The sequence below is a fragment of the Schistocerca piceifrons genome, chromosome 2 (genome assembly GCF_021461385.2).
Source record: "Schistocerca piceifrons isolate TAMUIC-IGC-003096 chromosome 2, iqSchPice1.1, whole genome shotgun sequence".
NCBI lineage: Eukaryota > Metazoa > Arthropoda > Insecta > Orthoptera > Acrididae > Schistocerca > Schistocerca piceifrons.
Genome location: NC_060139.1, coordinates 925421079 through 925446918, shown reverse-complemented (window position 1 = coordinate 925446918; position 25840 = coordinate 925421079). Strand labels below are relative to the sequence as shown.

The window sequence follows — 25840 nt, the reverse complement described above, 5'->3', positions numbered from 1 at the left end:
CCGAAAATATACCCAGTTTCCTACACCTCTCCAGTCCTTTTCCTTCACCACTCTTCCTTTCCCTTCAATCCTTCTGCCTGAAGAACAAGCCAATGGCTCCAAAAGCTTGCCGGTTACAACCATATTTTATGTGTTCTTTTACATGTTTGTTCTGCCATTCACTGGTATGTGGATTTTCTTTTCTCTATCCAATTAAATAATTTTGTCAATAATTGATTGTTTTCATTGTTATATCTTCTCAATTCATCAAATACAAATCAGTTATGCAAAAATGGAGATTTTTTTTTTAATTCTCCTAACTGACATCAAATTTGGCATGCAGAACATTTCCTATTTCCACTGTTGACTTATCTTCAAAGATAGATTTGACAACCAAGAGTTTTGGGTTGAAGTATGCTTGAGCTTAAATAAGCAGATCTACACCTGCCCACAAATTACTTGCTTAAGATTTCTGAGGAGGTGCACTTACATCTTTGAAATGAAAATAGGCCTGTGAAGCCAGACAGAGATTGTCCTTGAGGAAATAACCAGTAAAGGTATACTCCAGCATTTCGTTGCAGATAGTGATGAAAACAGTTCTGATAATTTTGGTTTTTCACTATGTCTCAAAGCACAAGGCATAATCACTCATTGTGGAAGTGTCTTTGATGATCAGTAACTGTTACCTAATTAATTTCAAAACTTTCATATTTATCATAGCCTTGATGCTCTTGGAATGGATGTGTTTGGCTGTAAATCAAATATATTATTATTATTATTATTATTATTATTATTATTATTATTATTATTATTATTATTGTTGTTGCTGTTGTTGTTATTTACATTTTATGGCCTTCATGGGGCCACTCTAGCCAACTTTTACAAAGAATTTTTCAGTTTCCTGTCAGCTCAGTACTTCTTCATTCTCTCAGATCTTATCCTCCTTTCTTCATTGGAAATTTGTAAATCAAATATATAATGTATGATATTATTTTTTGTAGGAAGCCTAACATTGTAAGTAGCCTAACATTACATAGCAGCATTCCCTTTGGAATCATCTCACTTAGTATGCCATAATGAGCCACTTTCCAATGTACTTATATAATGGTGCATGTAATAGTACAGCAAGACATGTTCTGAGTTGTTATTTTCTTGATTTATATTCAAAAAGGTTTACTTTCTTGATGGGTTAGACAGAATCATTACTTCTAGCTTGCAGACAACAGTAAAAATTCCAATATATTTTTAATCTGGTCCTACTGAATGTACATTTACAGAATTATTTTGTAGTGTATTGCAGGGGAAGTAACTGAGTATTTCTTTGCTAAAGAAAATATCTCTAGAATCTTTGTATTTTAATTCATATACAAATACATTTATTCTCAATTAGAATTTCAATTTTATGACTGCCTTATTATACAATAAAGTAAGAAATCACATAATTTATTGGTGTAAATCAGTCTGTGCTCTTGCATAATGTTTTCAGTATGGGTATACAAGTGAAGGTGTCACACATGTACCTCCTGGATGGGATTGGTGGATTGGACTTGCTGGTAATTCTCAGTACTACAATTACAGCCTCTCTGTGAATGGCACTGAAGTAAAGCATGGAGATTCAGAGGAAGATTATCTAACAGATTTGATTGTAAGTATACTCTTTACACGAGGTAGTGATGTAAGTTTATTGCAACACATAGTGTTATTCTAAAGTGGAAACTATGCGGTTTGGCTTACAAGTACATTCAATACCAGTAGTGTTTAATCATTTAATTTTTGTATCAATGTTTCTGCAAATTACTACACAAATGATAAGGCAGTTATCCACACAAGAATGAAGTCATCTTTTTAACTTGGTGAATGCAACATCAGAACAAGAACAAATACACAGCTGTGTAACTGAGACAAAATTCCAAATATATTTATTTTACTATTGTTATCATCCTCATACTGTTGATACGTGAACTGTCACAAATAATAAGAACAATTTTGAAAGTGATGCTCATTGATTTGATACATGAAATGTCACAAATAATGAGAACAATTTTGAAAATGATGCTCATCGACAAATGATAATCATATTTCCATTGCAGGGTAAAGTTAAACATACACATTTTAATGTATCTGTGTTTGAAATGTAGATCTGCAACATTTTAACAATAAAATAACCAAATTAAGCAGTTATACACTGAAAGATGCTGTGCTATATGCTACTGACAAGTTAGTTCAGTGTCCGTTTTTTTTTTTTTTAAAAAAAAGGATCTTCCACACGGTTTTCAAGTCTCTGAATTTTCTATAACTTTCTCTCAGTTTCAATGATTCTGTTATGGTGTAGGAAAAAAGTATGAGTCTTTACATAATACATCTGTGAATAATCAATGTGCAATACAGTGATAAAAAGTAGGGTTCCAGAATGAATAAAAATAGAATGTGAAAAAATTAATTGTTGGTAATTAGTGAATATCCATGGTCTAGGGGTAGTGTCTTTGATTAGTAATCAAAACAGTCTTGGTCCTGTGTCTGAACCTCGCCACTTCTTAATTTTTGAATAAAAATCATCAGCAATGTCAGTCAAAGAGTTCTGGTATAAGATGTCACCCTCATTCCGCTAACAGCCTAGTCAAAGAGGGTGGAGGAGTGGCAGAGGTGCAGGGCATTCTCTTGCCCTTAAGACAGGAAACTGCCCAAGTAGGTGAAAGAATCAGCAATGATCAATGGCATGAGGATGGAGAAGGCAATGGCAACCACCCCATTAAAGATGCATAATGTGTATTCACAGGACATGTGGCCTATATCTGAAAAAGTATCATGATGATATCTCAATTGGCAAAAGATTTCAGACTAGTCCCCATTCAGATTTCCAGGAGGGGACTGCCAAGGGGCAGATGACCACGATAAAAAAACTGAATAACCAATGAAAGGATACTGTTCTATGAGTCAGGATGTGGAACATCAGATGCTTGACTGTGAAGCAGAAACTAGAAAATCTGGAAAGGGAAATGCTAAGGCTCAATTTAGATATAGTGGGGGTAGGTGAAGTGAAATGGAAGGAAGACAAGGATTTCAGGTCATATGAGTATAGGGCAATATCAACAGCAGTAGAAAATGGCATAACAGGAGTAGGATTTGTTATGAATAGGAAGATAGGGTATAGAGTGAGTTACTTTGAACAGTTCAGTGATGGGGTTGTTCTTGTCAGAATCAACAGCAGACCAACACTGACACCAACAGTTCAGGTATATATGCTGATGTTGCAAGCAGAAGATAAAGAGATAGAGAAAGTATATGAGGATACTGAAAGGGTAATTCACTGTGTAAGGGGGATTGAAAATCTAATAGTCATGGGGATCGGACTGCAGTTGTAGGGGGAGGAATAGATGAAAGGATTACAGAACAATATGGGCTTGGTAGTAGGAATAAGGAAGGAGAAAGGCTAATTGAGTTCTGGAATAAATTTCAGATGGTTGTGGCGAATACCCTGTTCAAGAATCGCAAGGGAAGGAGGTATACTTGGAAATGGCTAGGAGATACAGGAAGATTTCAGTCAGATTACATCACTGTCAGGCTGAGATTCAAAAATCGGATATTGGACTGTAAGGTGTACACAGGAGCAGAATTTAGTAATGATGAAAAGTAGGCTGCTGTAAACTAGTCAGGAGGAATCATGCACAAAGAAGTGGGATATGGAAATAGTAAGGAATGGAAAGATACACTTGAAGTTCTCCGAGGCTATAGATATTGCAATAATGAATAGCTCAGTTGGAAGTTCAGTTGAAGAGGAACAATCACGCCTAAATGGGGTAGTCACAGAAGTTGGAAAGAAACACATAGGTACAAAGAAGATAACTGCAAAGAAACGTGGATAACAGAATAAATACATCAGTTGATCAATGAAAGGAGGAAGTATGAAAATGTTCTGTGAAATTCAGGAATATAGGAACACAAGTCACTTAGGAATGAAATAAATAGGAAAAGCAGGGAAGCTAAGCTGAAATTGCCCAGTGAAAAATGTGAAGAAATCAGAAATGAAATGATTGTCAGAAGGACTGACAAGGGGAGGCCGCCAACTGTGAAATTCAGATTCGATTCATACTGCGCATAATAAAAGCTCATGGCCAGAGGTGTAATGTGGCAAAGCACCAAGATGCACTTCTCAGCCGTTGTAGAAAATTAATAATCGTAGAGAGTATTTCACCGCAACGGTTTCTTTTAACTGTCGATTTTCTCGACAACGGCTGAGAAATGCATCTTGGTGCTTAGCCACATTACACCTCTGGCCATGAGCTTTAATTATGCGCAGTATGAATCGAATCTGAATTTCACAATTGGCGGCCTCCCCTTGTGAGTCATCATATAGGAAAGTCAAAACAACCTTTGGTGAAACTAAAAGCAAGGACATTAATACTAAGAGTGCAATGGGAATTCCTTTGTTAAATGCAGAGGAGTGGATAGGTGGGGAGATTACATTGAAGACTTCTATGAGGGGAGGACAGAAGAAGAAATGGGGGTCAATAAGAATGAGACAGGGGATTCAGTATTAGAAACAGAATTTAAAAATCAAATAAGGTAGAAGTGATAGGTAATATTCCATCATAATTTCTAAAATCATTGGGGGAAGTGGCAACAAAACAAATATTCACATTGACATGTAGAATGTATGAGACTGGCAATATACCATCAGACTTTCAGAAAAAAATATCATCCACACAATCCCAAGAATTGTAAGAACTAACAAGTGTGTGAATTATGATTGTCAGCTTAACACCTCATGCATCAAAGTGGCTGCCAAAAATAATATACAGAAGAATGGAAAAGAAAACTGAAGTTCTGTTTGATGATCAATTTGGCTTTGGAAAAGGTGAAGGCACCAGAGAAGCATTTCTGATGTTGCAGTTTTTAATAGAAGCAAGACTGAAGACAAATCAAGAAATGTTCGTAGGATTTGTTGACCTGGAAAAAACAACCAACAGTATAAAGAGGTGCAAGATGTTTGAATTCTGAGAAAAATAGCAGTAAGCTATGAGGAAAGATGGATAATATACAATACATAAAAGAACCAAGAGAGGAAGACAAAGAACAAATTGCACAAACGGAAAAGGGACTAAGACAGGAATATAGTCTTTCACCCCTACTGTTCAGTCTATACATCGAAGAAGCAATGACGGTAATAAAAGAAGGTTCAAGAGTGGGATTGAAACTCAATGTGAAAGGATAGCAATGATCAGATTTGCAGATGACTTTGATAGCCTCAGTGAAATTGAAGAAAATTTAAAGGATCTGTTGAATGGAATGAACTGTCTAATGAGTACAGAATATGGATTGTGAATAAATCGAAGAACACTGAAAGTAATGAGAAGCAGCAGAAATGAGAACAGTGAGAAACTTAACATCTTAATTAATGATCACAAATTTAATGAAGTTAAGGAATTCAGCTACTTGGGCAGCAAAATAACCCATTGTGTATGGAACAAGAGGACATAAAAAGCAGACCAACACCGGCAAAAAGGACATTCCTGACCGAAAGAAGTACTAGTGTCAAACTTAAGAGGCAGAGAAGTCTGTTATTGTCCTCTTGTATAATTACACCTACCATTTATCGTGTATCCTCCACTGTCTCCTAAAGGTAAGTACATTATTGTTAGGAAATATTAAACTTATTTTTTTGTATTAATTTGATGACAGAGACAATATATGTTCATGTTGCAGACTTCATACAGCTTGGATTTTCTAAGACAGAGTGACATTCTCTCTTCTGGGTTCATGATGATGCTGTGCCCCCCTTCTGCACATGCTCCTTTCACACCTTCCAAAAAGTATACAGACTATTTCAGGAATGTTACAGCTATGAAAACACAGAACTTCAATCTCCCTGTTGGTGAGGTAAGTATTTTAATTTGGATCACATTTCTTGAATATTCAGTGTAAAATTTGGCTTTTAATAGAAGTTGTGAACACTAGTTTTGTACCACTGAACAATATGTAAAAATTAGGAAAGGCACCCATTTACCTATACATGATTGACATGTGATACAGAGAGACACAAAATAATATAGAAATTTAAACAGCCTCTGAGTTAACACTCTACTAGTGTAAGTGCACACATTGAATCTCTCACACAACAACACAGACACTCAAATTCAGCCAACTGCAACTCCACTGTCTCCCACCATGGATGGATGCACTCATATTTTGTATGGTTGTGTTTGTGAGAGTATGTACTTACACAAGAAAGAAACAATGGTTCAAATACTACACACATGATTTATCTATTTGTGAAGGGTTGTCATCCCTCATTTTTATTTATTGTTTTCTCTGTTCAATTTCCATTACTATAGTAAACAATAAATAATATGCTCCACTGAAAAACATCTAAAATTTTACCTTGCATTACAGGGTAGGAGTTTCATTTTACTATATTATACGGGGTGTATCACAAAGAGTCTTCTGATTTTAAAAAGTTGTAACTATTACATTATTTGAGATATTTGCATGAACAACAAACTGTTGGAAAGAGCAAACACTCCAGTTTTACATGGTTACTGCTAGGTAGCAGCAGTGTGCACCCACTTCAGTTCTAGTAAAAATGGTATCAAAACAACAGAAAGCACTTTGTCTTCTATGTTTGGCACAGTACGGGTCAGTAATAATTGTTCAGTGTGCCTTTCATACTAAGTACGATGCAGATCCTCCTACAGTACAAAACATTAGACAATGGTATCAACAATTCTGAGAAACAGATTGTTTGTGTAAAGGAGAGTCCATTTTTCTTTGCCAGGAACACTGTCACAGGAAGCACTTATCTTGATATGCTTGAGAACCTTCTTTTCCCACAGTTGGAGTCTGACTCAAATGACTTCATTTACCAACAGGATGTGGCACCACCAGATTGCCTTCTGGAAGTGTTGGAATTTTTAAATCAAAGTATTACTGAACGATGGTTCGGGCACACTGGACCAAATGATTTAGCCTTACATCACTGTCCTACAAGGTCACCGGACCTGACTGCATGTGATTATTTCTTGTGGAGGTTTATAAAAGACTCTGTTTATATGCCTCCATTACCAACAACAATGAATGAAGTGACATTGCTTAATAACAGCTGTGGAAGCTGTAACTCAAGATACCCTTGCTGCAGTGTGGGAACAATTTAAATACCACATTGGCATATGCCGTGCATCTCAAGAGGGGCACATTGAACACCTACGAAAAGGTATTGGGAAAAAAGCTTTTTGAGTTTTCTGTTCATCAAAAAAAAAAAAAAAAAAAATCCGTAGTACATATTTATTAGTTTCAGAAATATAAACATGCCAAATTATAGAAGAATACAGTGAGGATACACCTTTTATTTCGTTTAAGAAGACTGGCACATTTTCAGTTTAAATGAGGATATGAGCAGATTATATTTTTCCCAAGTCAGCATTTTTTTCTCATTCTTTTGATTATATTGAGCATACATTATCCACTACTTTTACACTGCTATGATTTTAATGATGGACCTGTGACTATATTTTCATTTCATGTACATGTTGTCATTACGTAAAAATATCAACAAAGTAGCAAAAGACAGATTGTTATGTATCATAAAGAAGACATGTTACGCTGCAGATAGGTACAATTAAAAGTCACACAAAGCTTTTGGCCACAGACTTCATCAGCAAAAGACAAACAGAGAAACACACACCATTCATACACACAAGCAAGCATACCCCACAACACCTAATGCACACATGACCGCCAACTCCGGCAGCTCAGGCAGAATGCAACTATCATGTGGGGTGGCAGCAGCAATCAGGAGGGTGCGGGGAAGGAGAAGAGATAGTAGTGTGCAGGTGGGGGGACAGAGGAATGCTGCTTAGTGCAGTCTGCGGGGACTAGAGTGCCAACAGGCATGGAATCAGGAGGCTGTGGGGCAGGGAAGTGGGGCAAAAAGGAGTGAAAACAAGAGGAGTGGGGAAAGATGGGCAGTTGCATTAGCAGAGTGCACCAAACAAAGAGACTGGGAGACAGGATTGGATTGGAGATGATAGGACAGAGATGGTGAAAACTGTTGGAGGGTGTGGGTACAGTTACTGTGTTACCATAGGTTGGGGCCAGGATAATTTCAGGAGCAGGGAATGTGTTGTAAGGATAACTCCCATCTGTGCAATTCACAAAAGCTAGTGGTGGAGGGGAGGATCCAGATGGCTCAGGTAGTGATGCTGACATTGGGATTAAGCATGTTATGCTCAGCTGCATATTGTGCCACAGGGTGGTCTACTTTGGTCTAAGCTACAGTTTGGGAGTGGTCATTAATCCTGGTGGACAGCTTGTTGTAAGTTATACCAACATAAAAAGCTATGCAATGGTTGCGGCAGACCTGTTAAATGACATGGCTGCTTTCACAGGTTGCCTGGCCCTTGGTGGGGTAGGATAAATCTAAGACAGGACTGGAAATAGGAAGTGCTGGGTGCGTGGATTGGGCAGATCTTGCACCTGGGTCACGTGTCAATATAGTTACATATACAACAAATTTTTACTTCTTGTGGCATTACATACCTCAGTACATAAATGATATCAATATTGACAGAACATTTATGACATTAAAATAAATTATGTAAATTATGCATTGTGTTTGGTTGACTTTGTATTGGTTCAAAGAAAAAAATCAATTGTGAAAACTAATAAATTGTGAGACAGAATTGGTGACCAGTACTTACCTTCAAGAGGAAAAATATATAATACGAGGTGCATTCAAGTTCTAAGGCCTCCGATTTTTTTTCTAATTAACTACTCACCCGAAATCGATGAACCTGGTGTTACTTCTTGACGTAATCGCCCTGCAGACGTACACATTTTTCACAATGCTGATGCCATGATTCCATGGCAGCGGCGAAGGCTTCTTTAGGAGTCTGTTTTGACCACTGGAAAATCGCTGAGGCAATAGCAGCACGGCTGGTGAATGTGCAGCCACGGAGAGTGTCTTTCATTGTTGGAAAAAGCCAAAAGTCACTAGGAGCCAGGTCAACTGAGTAGGAAGCATGAGGAATCACTTCAAAGTTGTTATCACGAAGAAACTGTTGCGTAACGTTAGCTCGATGTGCGGGTGCGTTGTCTTGGTGAAACAGCAAACGCGCAGCCCTTCCCGGACATTTTTGTTGCAGTGCAGGAAGGAATTTGTTCTTCGAAACATTTTCATAGGATGCACCTGTTACTTTGGAATGCAATGGGTAAGGATTACGTCCTCGCTGTCCCAGAACATGGACACCATCATTTTTTCAGCACTGGCGGTTACCCGAAATTTTTTTGGTGGCGGTGAATCTGTGTGCTTCCATTGAGCTGACTGGCGCTTTGTTTCTGGATTGAAAAATGGCATCCACGTCTCATCCATTGTCACAACCGATGAAAAGAAAGTCCCGTTCATGCTGTCGTTGTGCGTCAACATTGCTTGGCAACATGCCACACAGGCAGCCATGTGGTCGTCCGTCAGCATTCGTGGCACCCACCTGGATGACACTTTTCGCATTTTCAGGTCGTCATGCAGGATTGTGTGCACAGAACCCACAGAAATGCCAACTCTGGAGGTGATCTGTTCAACAGTCATTCAGCGATCCCCCAAAACAATTCTCTCCACTTTCTCGATCATGTCGTCAGACCGGCTTGTGCGAGCCCGAGGTTGTTTTGGTTTGTTGTCACACGATGTTCTGCCTTCATTAAACTTTTGCACCCATGAACGCACTTTCGACACATCCATAACTCCATCACCACATGTCTCCTTCAACTGTCGATGAATTTCAATTGGTTTCACACCACGCAAATTCAGAAAACAAATGATTGCACGCTGTTCAAGTAAGGAAAAAGTCGCCATTTTAAGTATTTAAAACAGTTCTCATTCTCGCCGCTGGCGGTAAAATTCCATCTGCCGTACGGTGCTGCCATCTCTGGGACGTATTGACAATGAACGTGGCCTCATTTTTGGAACTTTATATTGGTTAAATTCCTCATTAGAAGTGGGTCTCTTCATCCTGTGGCTGAGTGACCTTCCCTTCCTTTTCAGTGTTTCCCAATCTTCAACCTGATACACTGAAATATGAGAGTGAAAAGTTTGGTTAATTTGTTAACGAAGCACTTCTATCTGTTTTCTATACAGTTACATTGGAATGATACCAGATAATGCTTGTTTCTGGTACTGTAAGTAGGGCAAGTCGTATTGCTAGTATCCATAGTAGTTCTCCTTGGTATGCATTACACGTTGTAAAATATGAAGGGAGTTAGGAAAGTAATGCACAATAATTTTTTTTCTCCTCTGTTATTACAGCTGGAATGTTGAAATTTCTTGATGATATAATTTGTACTACAGACGGCATTCTGTTTTCATGTGCAGTTCTAGTGATAGAAGCTTGAACTAAGAAACAAACATGGCATGCATGTTACTATCAACAACTTGTGAAGAACAGTGAACTGTAGTTTGATATTTGTGGACCAAAGGGCAAACCAAATAAAATTCACAGGGACATACATGGTGTGTGTGTGTGTGTGTGTGTGTGTGTGTGTGTGTGTGTGTGTGTGTGTGTGTGTGTGTTAGGACAACTAATATCTTCAGGTGGTGTGCATTGTTTAAAGAGGGGCATGTGAACCTTAGTGATGCACCACACAGTGGGCAGCTGGTAACAGCTGCAACCTCACAGAATGCCAGAGCCATTGAAGCAGCAATTTTGTATGACTGGTATGTGCAACTGCAAACTGTATCACAGCAGTTCAACATTTCCTATGGAGCAGTGTATGGTACTGTTCATGACATGTTGAAATTTTGTACAGATAGGGCTTGCTGGGTGACTAAGAACTTGACAGACAACCAGAAGAGCCATCGGATGAAGACATGATCACTTAATGCACCATGCAGCCAAAGGGTTATGACTTTCTGAAAGTAATCATCACTAGTGATGAATTATGGGCATATCACTACATGCCTGAAACCAAGCAGTCCTCTGTGGAGTGAAAACTTCCTGGTTCCCCAGTACAGATAACTTCAAAGCGACTTAAACTGCTAGGAAGGTACTTGTGACAGTGTTCTGGGATACACATGGTGTGTTATTGATGAACTTGGATGAACACAGGACTACAGTGAATGCTGCAGCCTACAGTAAAACTTTGGTTGAACTGCATAATGTCCTTTGTGACAAACATCACAACATTAGTGCCAATGGTGTCAAACTTCTTCCTGATAATGCTCGCCCCTTTGTTGCTGCTCTTATTGGTGAGAAAATTGCCAAGTTTTGATGGAAGGCACTCCAGCATCCATAATACAGCCTGGACCTTGTAGTATTGTACTTTATCTCTAAGGTCCCATGGAGAAATTACTGGCTGGCCAATGCTTCACAACAGATGCAGAAGTGAAATCGGTGATCCACAGATGACTACACTTGAACCAAATGAACTTCTACAAACAATGCAATCAGATAAATGTGTTGTAAATGTTGGTGACCATGTAGAAAAGTAGGTACAAGATTTAAGTTCATTTGTGATTTTTTTAAAGGTTTTAGTCATAAAATTACTGTGCATAACTTTCCAATCTTCCATCATAGATAACAATGGTAGTGTCTTTAATTATTTGAAGCTAGGTTTGTGTCCTTTATCCTCACTGTATTCTTCTATAATTTAAATACATTGGTCACATTTTTTTCCTGAGCCCACTTAATGGTATAATATGCTATATGACTACATATAAAGGCATAATAGACAGCACTCATCATCAGAATACTAACAAAAAGGTATAGTTCCCTCTGGGTGAGTATATACATATCTCTTTTGTTGTGCAGTTACCTCAATCACTCACTCACTCACTCACTCATTCATTCATTGTGTTTCATCAATCCCACCAAGAAGGACACACTTCAGGGATAGTGAAACATGTCAAGTTACACATCAATGATCAGAAGCTATCACTGATCAATATTTCTATCAAGTGTACATTTTTTTTTGAGTCAACAGTCTTCAGACTGGTTTGTTGTGACCTACCACGAATTCCTCTCCAGTGTCAACCCCTTCATCTCAGAGTACCACTTGCAACCTACATACTCAATTATGTGGTGGATGTATTCCAATCTCTGCTGTCCTCTACAATTTTTGCACTCTACAGCTCCCTCTAGTACGGTACCTTGGAATTGATTCCCTGACATCTTAACAGATGTCCTATCATCCTGTCACATCTCTTTATCAATGTTTTCCCTATATTCCTTTCCTCTCTGATTATGCGCAGACCACCTCATTCCTTACTTTATCAGTCCATTTACTTTTCAACATTCACTGAAGAAAAGTTGCTACTCACCATATAGCAGAGATGCTGGGTCACAATAGGCACAACAAAAAGATTCACACAATTATAGCTTTTGGCCATTAAGGCCTTTGTCAGCAGTACACACACATACACATATGTAAACACACACACTCATGCAAACGCAACTTGCACACATGTCTGCGGTCTCAGAGAGCTGAAATCACACTTCGAGCAGCAGCACCAGTGCATGATGTGAGTGGCGACTGGGTGGGGGGAAGGAGGAGGCTGGGGTTGGGAGGGGGAGGGATAGTTTGGTGGGAGTGGCGGACAGTGAAGTGTTGCAGCTTAGATGGAGGGCAGAAGAGGGGGTAGGGGTAAGTAGTGGAAAGGAGAGAAATAAAAAGAAATAAATAAAAAGAAATTAAATGACTGGGTGTGGTGATGAAATGACGGCTATGTGGTGCTGGAATGGGAACAGGGAGGGGGCTGGATGTGTGAGGACAGTGACTAAAAAAGGTTGAGACCAGGAAGGTTACGGGAATGTAGGATGTATTGCAGGGAAAGTTCTCACCTGCACAATTCAGAAAAGCTGGTGTTGGTGGAAAGGATCCATATGGCACAGGCCGTGAAGCAGTCATTGAGATGAGGGAGATCATGTTTGGCAGTGTGTTCAGCAACAGGGTGGTCCACTAGCTTTTTGGCTGCAGTTTGTCGGTGGCCGTTCATGCGGACAGATAGCTTGTTGGTTGTCATGTCTACGTAGAATGCAGCACAGTGGTTGCACCTTAGCTTGTAAATCACATGACTGGTTTCACAGGTAGCCCTGCCGTTGATGGGACAGGTGATGTTAGTGACCGGACTGCAGTAGGTGGTGGTAGGGGTATGTATGGGACAGGTCTTGCATCTAGGTCTATCACAGGGGTATGAGCCATGAGGTAAGGGATTGGGAGCAAGGGTTGTGTAAGGATGGACAAGTATATTGTGTAGGTTCGGTGGACAGTGGAATATCACGGTTGGAGGGGTGGGAAGGATAGTGGGTAGGGCATTTCTCATTTCAGGGCATGACGAGAGATAATCAAAACCCTGGTGGAGCATGTAATTCAGTTGCTCCAGTCCCAGATGGTACTGAGTTACGAGGGCAATGCTCCTCTGTGGCCGGACTGTGGGACTTTGGGAGGTGTTGGGAGACTGGAAAGGTAAGGCACGGGAGATTTGTTTTTGTACAAGGATGAGAAGATAATTACGGTCAGTGAAGGCTTCAGTGAGACCCTTGGTATATTTTGAGAGGGACTGCTCGTCCCTGCAGATGCAACAATAACAGGTGGCTGGGCTGTACAGAAGGGACTTCTTGGTATGGAATGGGTGGCAGCTGTCGAAGTGGAGGTTTTGCTGGTGGTTATTATGGACAGAGGTACTGATGTAGCCATCTCTCAGGTGAAGGTCAAAAGCTATGAAGGTGGCTTGTTGGGTTGAGTAGGACAGGTGAAGCAAATGGGGGAGAAGTTGTTGAGGTTCTGGAGTAATGTGACTAAGGTGTCCTCACCTTAAATCAAGATAGCAAAGATGTCATAAATGAATCTGAAACAGGTGAGGGGTTTAGGATTCTGGGTTTTTAGGAAGGATTCCTCTAGATGGCCCATGAATAGGTTAGCATAGGATGATGCCATGTGGATTCCTGTAGCCGTATCGTGGATTTGTTTGCAGTTAATGCCTTCAAAGGAGAAGTAATTGTGGGTGAGGATATAGTTGGTCATGGAGACCAGGAAGGAGGTTGTTGGTTTGGAATCCATATGGCGTCTGGAAAGGTAGTATTTGATACCAGTAAGGCCATGGGCATTAGGAATGTTAATGTACAGGGAGGAGGTATCAATAGTGACAGGCAGGGTACAGTGTGGTAAAGTGACAGGAACTGTGGAGAGTCGGTCAAGGAAATGGTTGCTATCTTTTATATTGGAGGATAGGTTGCGGGTAATAGGTTGAAGGTGTTGGCCTCGAGAGCAGAGATTCTCTCAGTGGGGGCACAGTAACCAGCCACAATGGGGCTTCCTGGGAGATTGGGTTTATGGACTTTAGGAAGCATGTAGAAGGCGGGAGTGTGGGGAGTGGTAGGGTTAAGTTGAGAGATGGACTCTGGGGAGAGGTTCTGGGATGGGCCTAAGGATTTGAGTAGTGACTGGAGATCCTATTGGATTACTGGAATGGGATCACTGTGGCATGTTTTCTAAGTGGAAGTAACTGGCAGCTGACAGAGTCCTTCTGCCAGGTAATCCTTGTGGTTCAAAGCAACAGTGGTGGAGCCTTTGTCAGTGGGTAGGATTATAAGGTCGGGATCAGTTTTTAGATGGTGGACTGCAGTTCTTTCTGCAGATGTAAGGTTAGTTTGCATGTTGAGGGATTTGAGGATCCTTTCCACCAACACCAGCTTTTCCGAATTGTGCAGGTGGGAACTTTCCCTGCAATACATCCTATGTTCCCATAACCCTTGTGGCCTCAACCTTCGTTAGTTGCTGTCCTCACCCATCCAGCCCCCTCCCTGCTCCCATTCCAGCACTACACAGCCGTCATTTCATTGCCACACCCAGTTTTTTAATTTATTTTTATTTATTTATTTTTATTTCTCTCCTCCTTCCAAACCTTCTCTCCTGCCCTCCATCTAAACCACAACACTTCACTGTCCGCCACTCCCACCATAAAATCCCTCCCCTTCCCCTCCCCATCCCAGCCTCCTCCTTACCCCCACCCAGTCACCACTCTCATCATGCACAGGTGCTGACGCTCACAGTGTGGTTTCAGATCTCTGAGACTGCAGGTGTGTGTGTGTGTGTGTGTGTGTGTGTGTGTGTGTGTGTGTGTGTGTGTGTGTGTGTGTGTGTGTCTCCCTACCATACAGTGCTAGGCTCCAAACATACATTCTCAGAAATTTTTTCCTCAGATTAAGGCCTATGTTTGATACTAGTAGACTTATCATGGCCAGGAATGCCTAGTCTGCCTTTGATGTCCTTGCTACATCTGTCATTGGTCATTTTGCTGCCTAAGTTGTAGAATACCTTAACTTCATCTACTTTGTAACCAATTCCTGATGTTCAGTTTCTCACTGTTCTCATTTCTACTACTTCTCATTTCTACTACTTCTCATTACTTTTGTCTTTCTTCCGTACTCAGTAGATTTTTCATTTCATTCAGCAGATCATGTAAACCTTCTTCACTTTCACTCAGGGTAACAATGTCATCAGTGAATTGTATCATTGATATCCTTTCATTTTCAATTTTAATTCCACTCTAAAACTTTCTTTTATTTCCATTATTGACACTTCAATGTGCAGATTGAACATGAGGGGCAAAAAACTACATCCATGTCTCGCACCCTTTTTAATCAAGCACTTTGTTCTTGGTCGTCTTTGGCTCTTGTACATATTGTATTCTACCCATCTCTCCCTATAGCTTACCCCATTTTTCTCAGAATTTGGTGCAACTTGCACCCTTTTACTCGTAAATTGTCAAATGCTTTTTCCAGTTTGATAAATTCTATGAACATGTCTTGATTTTTCTTTAGCCTTGCTTCCATTATCAACTGCAACATCAGAATTGCCTCTCTGGAGCCTTTACCTTTCCTAAAGCCAAACTGATTGTCATCTAACACATCCTTAATTTTTGCTTCCATTCTTCTGTATATTATTCTTGTCAGGATGCATGAGCTATTAAGTTGATTGTGCAATAATCCTTGCACTTGTCAGCTCTTCTAGTCTTTGGAATTGTTTGGGTGATATTTTTCTGGAAGTCAGATGGTATTTCGCCAGACTCATATATTCTACAAATGGACATGGATAGTCATGTTAGAAATTCTGATGGAATGTTAGCTATCCCTTCTGCCTAAGTCTTCCAAAGCTTCTTAAGTTCTGACTCTAATACTGGATCCTCGATCGCCTCTAAATCAACTCCTGTTTCTTCATCTATAACATCAGACAAATCTTTCCCCTCACAGAGGCCTTCAATGTACCCTTTCCACCTATCCACTCTCTCTTCTGCAGTTAACAGTGGAATTCCTATTGCTTTCTTAACGTTACCTCCCTTACTTTTAATTTCATCAAAGCTTGTTTTGACTTTCCAGAGTGCTGAATAAATCCTTCTGACATTCATTTCTTTTTTTCATTTCTTAAAATTTCTCATGCTCAGTGACTTGCATTTCTGAATCTCCTTAAACACTTTTGCACTTCCTTCTTTCATCAATCAACTGAAGTATTTCTTCTGTTACCCATGATTTCTTTGCAGTTACCTCCTTTGTACCTATATTTTTCTTTCCAATTTCTGTGACTGCCCTTTTTAGAGACATCCATTCCTCTTCAACTGTACTGCCTACTGAGCTACTCCTTCTTGCTGTATCTATAGCCTAGGAGAATTTCAAATTTATCTTGTCATTCTTTAGTACTTCTGTATCCCACTTCTTTGCATATTGATTCTTCCTGACTAAGCTCTTAAACTTCAGCCTACACTTCATCACTACTGCCTTGTGATCTGGGTCTATATTTGCTCCTGGGTATGCCTTACAATCCAGTATTTGATTCGGAATCTCTGTCTGACCATGATTTACTCAAACTAAAATCTTCCCATACCACCCAGCCTTTCCCATTTATATCTCCTGTTCTCGCAATTCTTGAACAGAGAATTCACTATAATTAGCTGACATTTGTTACAGAACTCAATTAGTCTTTATCCTCTCTCATTCCTTGTCCCAAGCCTTTATTCTCCTGTAACCTTTTCTTCTACTCCTTCCTTTACAACTGCATTTCAGGCCCCTACGACTATTAGATTTTCATCTCCCTTTATGTTCTGTATTAACCTTTCAATAGCCTCATATACTTTCTCTATCTCTTCATCTACAGCTTGCGATGTTGGCATATATATCTGAACTATTGTTGTCAATGGTGGATTGCCGTCAATTCTGATAAGAACACCCTATCACTGAACTGTTCACAGTAACACATTCGCTGCCCTGACTTCCTATTCATAACAAATCCCATTCCCATTATACTATTTTCTGCTGCTGTTGATATTACCCAATACTTATTAGACCAGAAATCCTTGTCTTCTTTCCATTTCACTTCAGTGACCCCTATTATATCTAAGATTGTGCCTTTGCATTTCCCTATTCAGATTTTCTAGCTTCCCTACCATGTTCAAGCTTCTGATTCAACACCCTGACTCATAAAACTTTATCCTTTCATTGGTTGTTACTCAGTCTTTTTCTCACAGTCACCTCCCCTTTGGTAGTCCCCTCCCAGAGATCCGAATGGGAGACTATTCTGGTATCTTTTGCCAATGGAGAGATATTCATGACACTTTTTTCAATTACAAACCACATGTCCTGTGGATACACATTATGTGTCTTTAATGCAGAGGTTTCCAATGCCTTCTGCATCCTCAAGCCATTGATCATTGCTGATTCTTCCACCTGAAAGGGCAGTTCCCCCCCCCCCCCCCCCCCCCCCCCACCACCACCACCACAGGCAAGATAGTGGCAAGAGAGTGTCCTTAACCTCTGTCTGCTCCTCTGCCCTCTTTTGACAAGGCTGTTGGCAGAATGAGGGTGACTTCTTATGCCAAAAGTCTTCAGCTGCCAATGTTGATTATTAATCAATATTTAAGTTGTGGTGGGTGTCGGACGCAGAACCGAAGAAGTTTTGATTACTAACCAAGCAGCGTGAAATACTAACAACAAATTATCACTAGTGCCAATCTACTCAAACTGTTAATTACGGTAATTACTTCAAGAGTACTTCAGATGTGTATGTTGGGAGAAAAACAACTATTTTGAAAAAGGTCACTACTCTTCCTTCTGTACTACTTAGCTCCAAGAAAATTTGGAATCAATTGTTATCTCAAGGAAATTAACAGCACTCAGTTCTTGTCCATTGGTGTCTTATGATTCTCTTTAATATGGAGGTCTTGTGCTCCACCTTGATTGATACAGAGGGAGTTTGTACTACACTGAGCTTCAAAACTATCAGTCATCCAACCTATTTCATACTCAAACATTTCTATTGTCTCTGAAGTTATAGACAGTGCTACAGCATTAGCAAATAAATAACTGCACATAGATGGTCTAATTATGTTATATAGCAAGTTGTTAATATAAATAATAAATAAGATTACACTTAGTAACAAACCTTGCACTAGCAAGTTCCCATCCTCTTGACTATTAATAACTTTCTACATTCTAGTACTAAGATGCCAGTAATTCCACATAGTTTTCTGTAAACACATAAATCTGCAGTTTATTTAATATCATTGCCAAAAGCTTCTGACGAATCAAAAAGTCTACTGTTGGTCACAAAATTATTAAATTTACTTCTCTTTTTGATTTTGGTGTAGTATAGTGAATTTATTTTATGGGTTGATCTGAAGCATGTTTCATATTGTTTCATTTCATAGCCTTATCCTTTCTCATACAATCCAGCATACCTCATAGAAAGATCATCTCTGTTGCTGGTATTTCACTCAGATCTTTCTTTGTCCATGTCCAACATTCTGATCCATAGGTCAAAACTGATAGATAAAATGAATTGTATATCATGATATTTTCTTTGGTAGGTATTTTCCAATTCCTAATTATGTCTGATACAGAATAATGAAATTTAGAGCAATTTTCTATGTACTCTGAAATTTATTCCTTGATGTTTCCTTTCTTAGTTATCTTGCACTGTATTATTATAAAATCTTTCATTGTAATAAATGTTAAAATGCTTGCTAATAGATAATTGTGGCTGATGTTGTTGACTTCTAGCAATTGTGTTAATGGATGTTTATGATGAATTACAACTCTGTGACAGATTTAAAATCACTACTGCCTATCCTTGCATTTACGATCCATACCATCCAGGTAAAATATAAATCAGTAATGAGTGTCTATTAACTTGAATACATTTGCTAATGTGTTAGAAATTTCCATTATTGCCAGTACTGTCAGCCAACAAATTTCCAACTGCTAAAACATGATAATAATTTTGCATATGAACATTTATATGTTTTTCCTTTTGTACAGGATAAACACTGGCTTTTACGCATGTCACCCAGTGTCTTACCAGAATCTACACTGGAAATACTAGATGCACATTATCGCAACCGCTGGGAAACTTTACTATCAGTGGATGATCTAATAGAAAGTGTAATAATGGAGCTTGAATCATTAGGAGTGTTAGACAATACTTACATAATATATACTTCAGACCATGGTTTTCATATAGGTAAGAGTTTTATTTTATTAATAGTTGACTTGTCTGTCTCATTAAATTGATGTTAACATGCTTCCATAAAGTTAAAGATACAGCAATGAAAAGTACTGAACAACAAAACTAATTTGTTTGCCTGTTCCATGTCACACTTCTCACCCAATTAATGGACATTGTGTTAGAATATCTAAGCTATTCTTGTAGCAGTTAAATTTACTGAAATGAAATCAATTAAATGTAACAGCATGAAATGATATAAATGAAATATATTTTGGAATGCTGGACTTGTAATGTAGTAAATGTGGGAAATGAAAATTTGTGCCACACCAGGATTTGAATAAAAAATCAGATCATACAAGCACATCTCCAGAACTAACCAAAATACTCATAATTTTATATTTTTCCACTTAATTTTTCTGAACTAACAACCAGAGGTTCTTCTCATGGCAAGTGCATGAAGTAGGTCTGAGTTTCTCTTCCTCTACTTCTTGTTTGTACATGGCTGTGTCAACAGGCCAAGATCTAGGGTGAGGGGCGAGGGGGGAAAACCAGGGTGTCGGCCCCGGGCAGCAACTTCAGGGGGCACCAAAGTCATATGCTTGAAGAAAATAACCTTGTTTCACAAAGTACCTAGCATCCAGGGCACATTGGTCTATCGATTATTCACATGATTTTGAAATGCATCTCAGCTGGTTTTTGAACAGTTTTGAACACATTCTAAGCTGATTTCTGAATGAATGGTAAGTTGATTTTTGAATGTGTGCATAGTGTATATGGTGTCTCTGCCAGGGGAATCCCCATGGCATCTAGAAATAACAAACTTTCCTACAGCCAAAGGGGACAAGGCTATACAAGTCGAGCCGAATAAACTCAAACAGGTGATTGCAGACTACCAGAATGGAAATAAAAAACTAACAGAAATAACAGGTTTGAAAAATTACATATTAGTTCCTCGGTGTGCCCAAGAAAATGAAAGTTTGACAGAAAACTTTTGCCAGGATGGTACACTACTAGGAGCCCATTGTACAGTCCCCAGTTACAAGCAGCTTAAGTTCTATTCTTGGATAAGCATGGAAAATGCATTGTACAAACAAGTAATAATGCCTAACTGGAGAATAAATGCAGGATAACTAAACAGGTGATTATGGCAGGGTTAGTGAAGTTAACCAGAGAATAAGTTTTGACAATGGCAGGAATAGCTACAGAATTATTGATGAAAAGATTGTTTTTTCGAATGAGGAAGGAGAAGAAATGGGGACATGACAAAAGTTATATGGATGAATATGACAATACCAAATAAATTTCATACTACTACTTTTTGATCTTATGCTTGAGAAAATGGAGCATATGAATGAAATGTGAAACTATTTCCTAACATAAAACTTTTGCTTATAGTAGGCCTATTAACCATTTGATATTGGTATTTTGTTAATTATGTTCTGTCATGTTACTTATGTAAACAAGGTTCACAAAAATGACCATTAGTGCCAAAACAGTCTCATTTATTTGGCATGTGTTACAATTGCTGCAATATTAGAAAGGTCTATTTCATTTTGTCTAGCAGACAGTGACAAAATAGATGTAATCAGATTGAGAAACTATTCATATTAACAGCTTTTTCAGTAGTAGATAATGATAGTTTGATTTTTCATGTAGCAAAACATTTGACAAACTTTTATGAGGTAAGAGATTCTTTTGCAGAAAGGAAAGCACTCCATGTAAAACTGTAGCAAGATTAGAGAGAAAACAATAATGGGACCTAAGAATAGAAGAAATTACTGTCTTGCTTGTCTTTTGTCTTTATTTGTTTTATGTTTCCTATATTTAATTTTATGTTACACAAAAGAGAAAGTTATTAGTTAATAGGCAATAAGGAATGTAAATTTTCAGAATAGTTCCTATTCTCCCAGTCACGAATAATCCTACACAGTATTAATTGTGAGTTCCTATTCTCCTGGTGACAAATAATCCTTCTCAGTAGTAATTTTGAGTTTTTTTTAGGGGGATTAGGACATCACACTGTCCAGCTTGGAGCGAGAGAGGCAGCAAATTAATGGCTTCCATTATAAAATATACACTTTTGAATTCCACAAAGCAAAATATAGTGATGTGGGACAAAAGAATGCTGTGTGAAGAGGCATGTCACTGCTCCTTGGCACACTTAAGACCAAATAATATGTCTTACATTTCCTCAAACACATATGTTTTATGTTCCACACTCTTCAGAAGATGTGGGCTACAAAATGAACATACGTTTGAAAAACTGATTTTTTCAGTTTGTGATGTCTTATCTAAAATGCTCCATGGTGGTGGGGGGGAGGGGGGGGGGGGTCGCTTCTATCAAGTTTTTGCCCCAGCTGCGTGTCACTCGTTTTCTTCAACATACATTTAATTTGTGCTTAACTACATCCCTTTTGGTGAAACTTATCTTCAAAATGTTGTAGCTCAGCTGGAAGATCTGTGTGGGACTTCTTTCTTTCTTTCTAAAAGTGGAAGACCTCCATTCTATTGTAGCTCTTTGATGAACTGTAAGTTTTTATGGACACATTCAGGTGGCCCAGGAACTTATTCATAGCTCTCTTCCATGTTCCAATATGATGAAGGTGTCATCCACATAACAGAAGAAGATTTTAGCTTTGAGAAGCCTATGGGTACTCCATCAACTTGTACATAGAAATCCCCACCACATCTGATGAGATTACCAAGTTGTACTGAAGTGGTAGGCATGTGAAGGTCAGAGGCAGGTCATCCTTCTGCAGCAGCATTCCTTTGCATATGGTCATGAGTTCGTGATGAAGAAGCAGTCTGTGGCCTGCCAGTGGAAATGGCCTAGGGAATTAGGCAAGAAACATGCAGGATCATGAACAAATCCCAAGTTCCAAAATCAAATATTACACAAAAGAATGGAAACCACTGATTGCTAAGAGAAGATAAAACACAATAGGCCTATGTGCTTGAAAAGGACATGTTACATTTCTATTGTGTGCTGCAGACTACCACTGGAAGACAAGCCCTCTGCTACAGGATCCAGCCAACAGGAAATTAAGGTAGGACACAACACCAAAGAGAGCAAGAAAAATAATAGTTTTGCTTTACGTGTCAGCTGTAACAAAAGAAGATATGAAACTGCTCTCTCTCAAAGTTCGAGGAGCAACATGCTTGTATGAACTGCCTAAAATTCACAAAGAATGTGTACCACTGTGGACAATAGTCAACACCTTTAATTTGCCCATGTATGGAGCGACTGAGTATCTAGCCTCCCTTCTGAAAGCAATAGTGAACATTGCACTCATCATGGGAAGATCTTGGCTCAATTCATGACCTCACTAAAAGGGATGTGGCTGTAGAAGAGTGACCTGCTTGTTAGCTTAGCTTAGCTTAGCTCTTTTCACACAAGTATCACTAAGACCTCTGTAGTCTTAGAAGATCTTTCTCAGCCCCAAACAGGAAAACTACAACCTACATGAGATGTGGTGGGGATTTAAAAGAACAAGCTGTTGGAGTAGTCATAGGCTTGTCACTTGCCCCTGGGATTCTCAGTCTCTATATGGGGAACTTTGAGGAGATGGTACTAAGAACTGCATGGTTCAAACCTAAAAACTTCTTCCATTACATGGATGACACATTCATTGCATGGAAACATGGCAGAAACACACTGAATTAGTTCCTGAACCACCTCAGCAATATCTGTCAAAACATACAGTTCATGATGGAGCTAGAACAGAATGGATGCCTTCCATTTCTAAAAAGAAATGAGACTCACACAGATATGTAGCTCCATGCAATGAACTGTCATCATTCAGCACAGTAGTACAATATTCTAATAACTCTAGTTCGCAGCACCTCCCTATTTGCAACAAAGACAGCTTCCCAGCCGAGTTGCAACATCTTAAAGAGACACTTTGTCAAAATAGATAAAGCAAGTGCAGATCACATGTGCACTGAAGAAAACAAGCAACAAAGCTATCTGCAAATACAAGGTAGAGCAACAGGAATTTGCCTTTGCTTTTAACCACTATATTGAGCATCCTTCAGCCAAAATTGTTAGACTCATCAGAAAAAACAACTTAAAAACTAATTTTTGATCAATATAAAAAATGAAAGATATGTTTGACTTGGTAAAGGCCAAACTGAAACTTCAATTATCTGGTGCATACATCATTGCTTATGAGGGTGGACTCCAACACAGCAGGCAAACACAGTGTTGCATCTTGCAACACTGCAAGAAACACAGTAGATACCCACTTCTGGGGCATAAAGGTAAGTTGACAGTGGCGGAACACAGACTCAATGAGGGACATATGTTCAAATTTGAGAAAACAAAAATGTTGTGCTGATCTGGTGGCTTTTGGCAGAGTATTATGAAGAATCAATTGAGATAAGGCTCCATGAAAGTCTCATCAAGAGGAATGAGGGCTACCAGCTAAGTTTGGTATGGAACCCTGCATTAACATTAACAGCTACACACTGAGACAGTGCCTAGCAGTTAGCTGTTTGGGAGTCTGGATGGGACCGAATGTGCTGAGAGTTAAATGACAGTCTGCGCCTCCCCCCTCCACCATCATGGGTCACCGTGCCTGCACCATGGGGAAGAATTGAGGAGAGGTGGCCACCACTCAAGGATGCTCACATCATCTCAACACTTTGCAAGAAAGTGATGAGACTGGCACTCATTAAAACATAATAGAATTTCAGTGCAGCCATCCAAGTGGAAGTCCATGAATTCATCAGCAGTATACACTAGCAAAGGCTAGATTCACACAGAGGAGATTTTAATAATTTTCTATGGAATTAACTTTTATCTTCTAGATACATCACTTCAGTGTCAATGATTTCCAAATGGTGCTCTGAAAACCATGATATGTATGCTGACATCCCACTTCTATCTTTATTTTCTTGTGTTGAATTTAATAATCTATCATTTTAATTTTGAGACTTCTTATGTTTTTTTGTGGAGGATGCTTAATGAGTGTTCATCCATGCCATGATTTTGCTCAAACTGCAGTATTTGGTTTGGTTAGTAGCTGGTTTGGTTTGGTTAGTAACTATATTCACCCAGCAGCTATGAGTTCCCAATAATTTAACCTATAAAAGAATTAGTGAAAACGTTGGAAAACGCTATCAAAGAAGATACTACAGTAAATTTGTCACACAAGTGTCCTTTTACTAGCAGTATTCAAGTGCAGACTGTGCATGTACGACATGCCTGAGTGACAGACAATGCATGTCACACATGTGTGAGACTCTTGTCTCCTTCTAGTAACTTTCCAAGTTGTTGAACTCATTATACAATTTTCCTTTTTACAACAGGTGATAGGTAAGTATAGATGAAGCCAATGAAGTACATTTTTTCAAAGTGTCCTTTTCGAATGGTTAAAAAAGCAATTAATATCCTGCATTAGAGACAATATCATAAATGATTTTGTTCATAGCTGTAGTTGAGCAGCTGCAGAGTCAATGATTTGAGCCTATTTCACTTCTGAAGATCACAATTTAAACGGTTGGAACTGGTAAAATGAACCAAACAAAGGTTTTCTTATGCAGTTGATGATTAACTTTTTATCTTTGTTATGCAATCATAAACGTGAAAACTATCTTTTCATAATAAAAAAATTGCTATTGTATACCACCAGATGTGGCAAGAAAAAATTACAGGAATCACAAATGGTTTATAGATATTACATTTTTCTGCTACAGGTCAGTTTGCAATGCCTTGGGACAAACGGCAGCCCTATGAGTTCGATATTAGGATTCCTCTTCTGGTGAGGGGACCTGGTGTACCAAAGGGCCAGATTATATCTGATCCAGTATTAAACATAGACATTGCACCAACTGTTATTGACATTGCAAATCTTTCATCTCTGGTGGAACTGGATGGCAAATCATTTAAGGAATCCTTAGCAGGCCAGAACACAACTGGGAGAGAATTTGTAATAGAATATGTAGGTGAGGGATCTGATCTCACTGTTGATGAAGAATGCCCTCTAGTGCTGGATAATAAGCTCATGGTAAGTGCATTACTTATTAATACATATTTGGTTGAACATACATATTGAAAATGGAAGGAGGTAATGTTTAAAGAATTGATTGTGAACATCAAGATCCATAAAAAAGTGACTTAAGTGCAAGTACTGAAATACCAAGAACTGAAGAATGAGTGGAATGCAAATCACAAATGGGAGAAACAGACACAGAACCTAGAGCTTTCATAACTGAAAAATAATGACTTTGTTGCGAGGAAAAATTATCTAGGCTCTAAAAAAAGGCAATAGAAAGACAAATACTAACAAAGAGATAGAGGGGCTGGCCAGTATTTACCTCAGCTCAGTACAGACGATAGATACACAAAAAACAGAACCGAAAATTTACGTTCTTAGCTTTCGGA

At 38.9% G+C, this 25840-nt stretch overlaps 1 protein-coding gene across 1 annotated transcript in view; it reads left to right on the top strand.

The window, feature by feature from the left end:
- Positions 1-25840, top strand: part of LOC124775995 (N-acetylglucosamine-6-sulfatase-like) — an 85027-nt gene that overhangs the window by 42963 nt on the left and 16224 nt on the right. Inside the window, exons 4-7 of the mRNA XM_047250837.1 lie at positions 1466-1624; positions 5683-5856; positions 19269-19470; positions 25153-25463. Coding sequence (XP_047106793.1) covers positions 1466-1624; positions 5683-5856; positions 19269-19470; positions 25153-25463 — 846 coding nt within the window. The remainder of the gene's footprint in view (positions 1-1465; positions 1625-5682; positions 5857-19268; positions 19471-25152; positions 25464-25840) is intronic.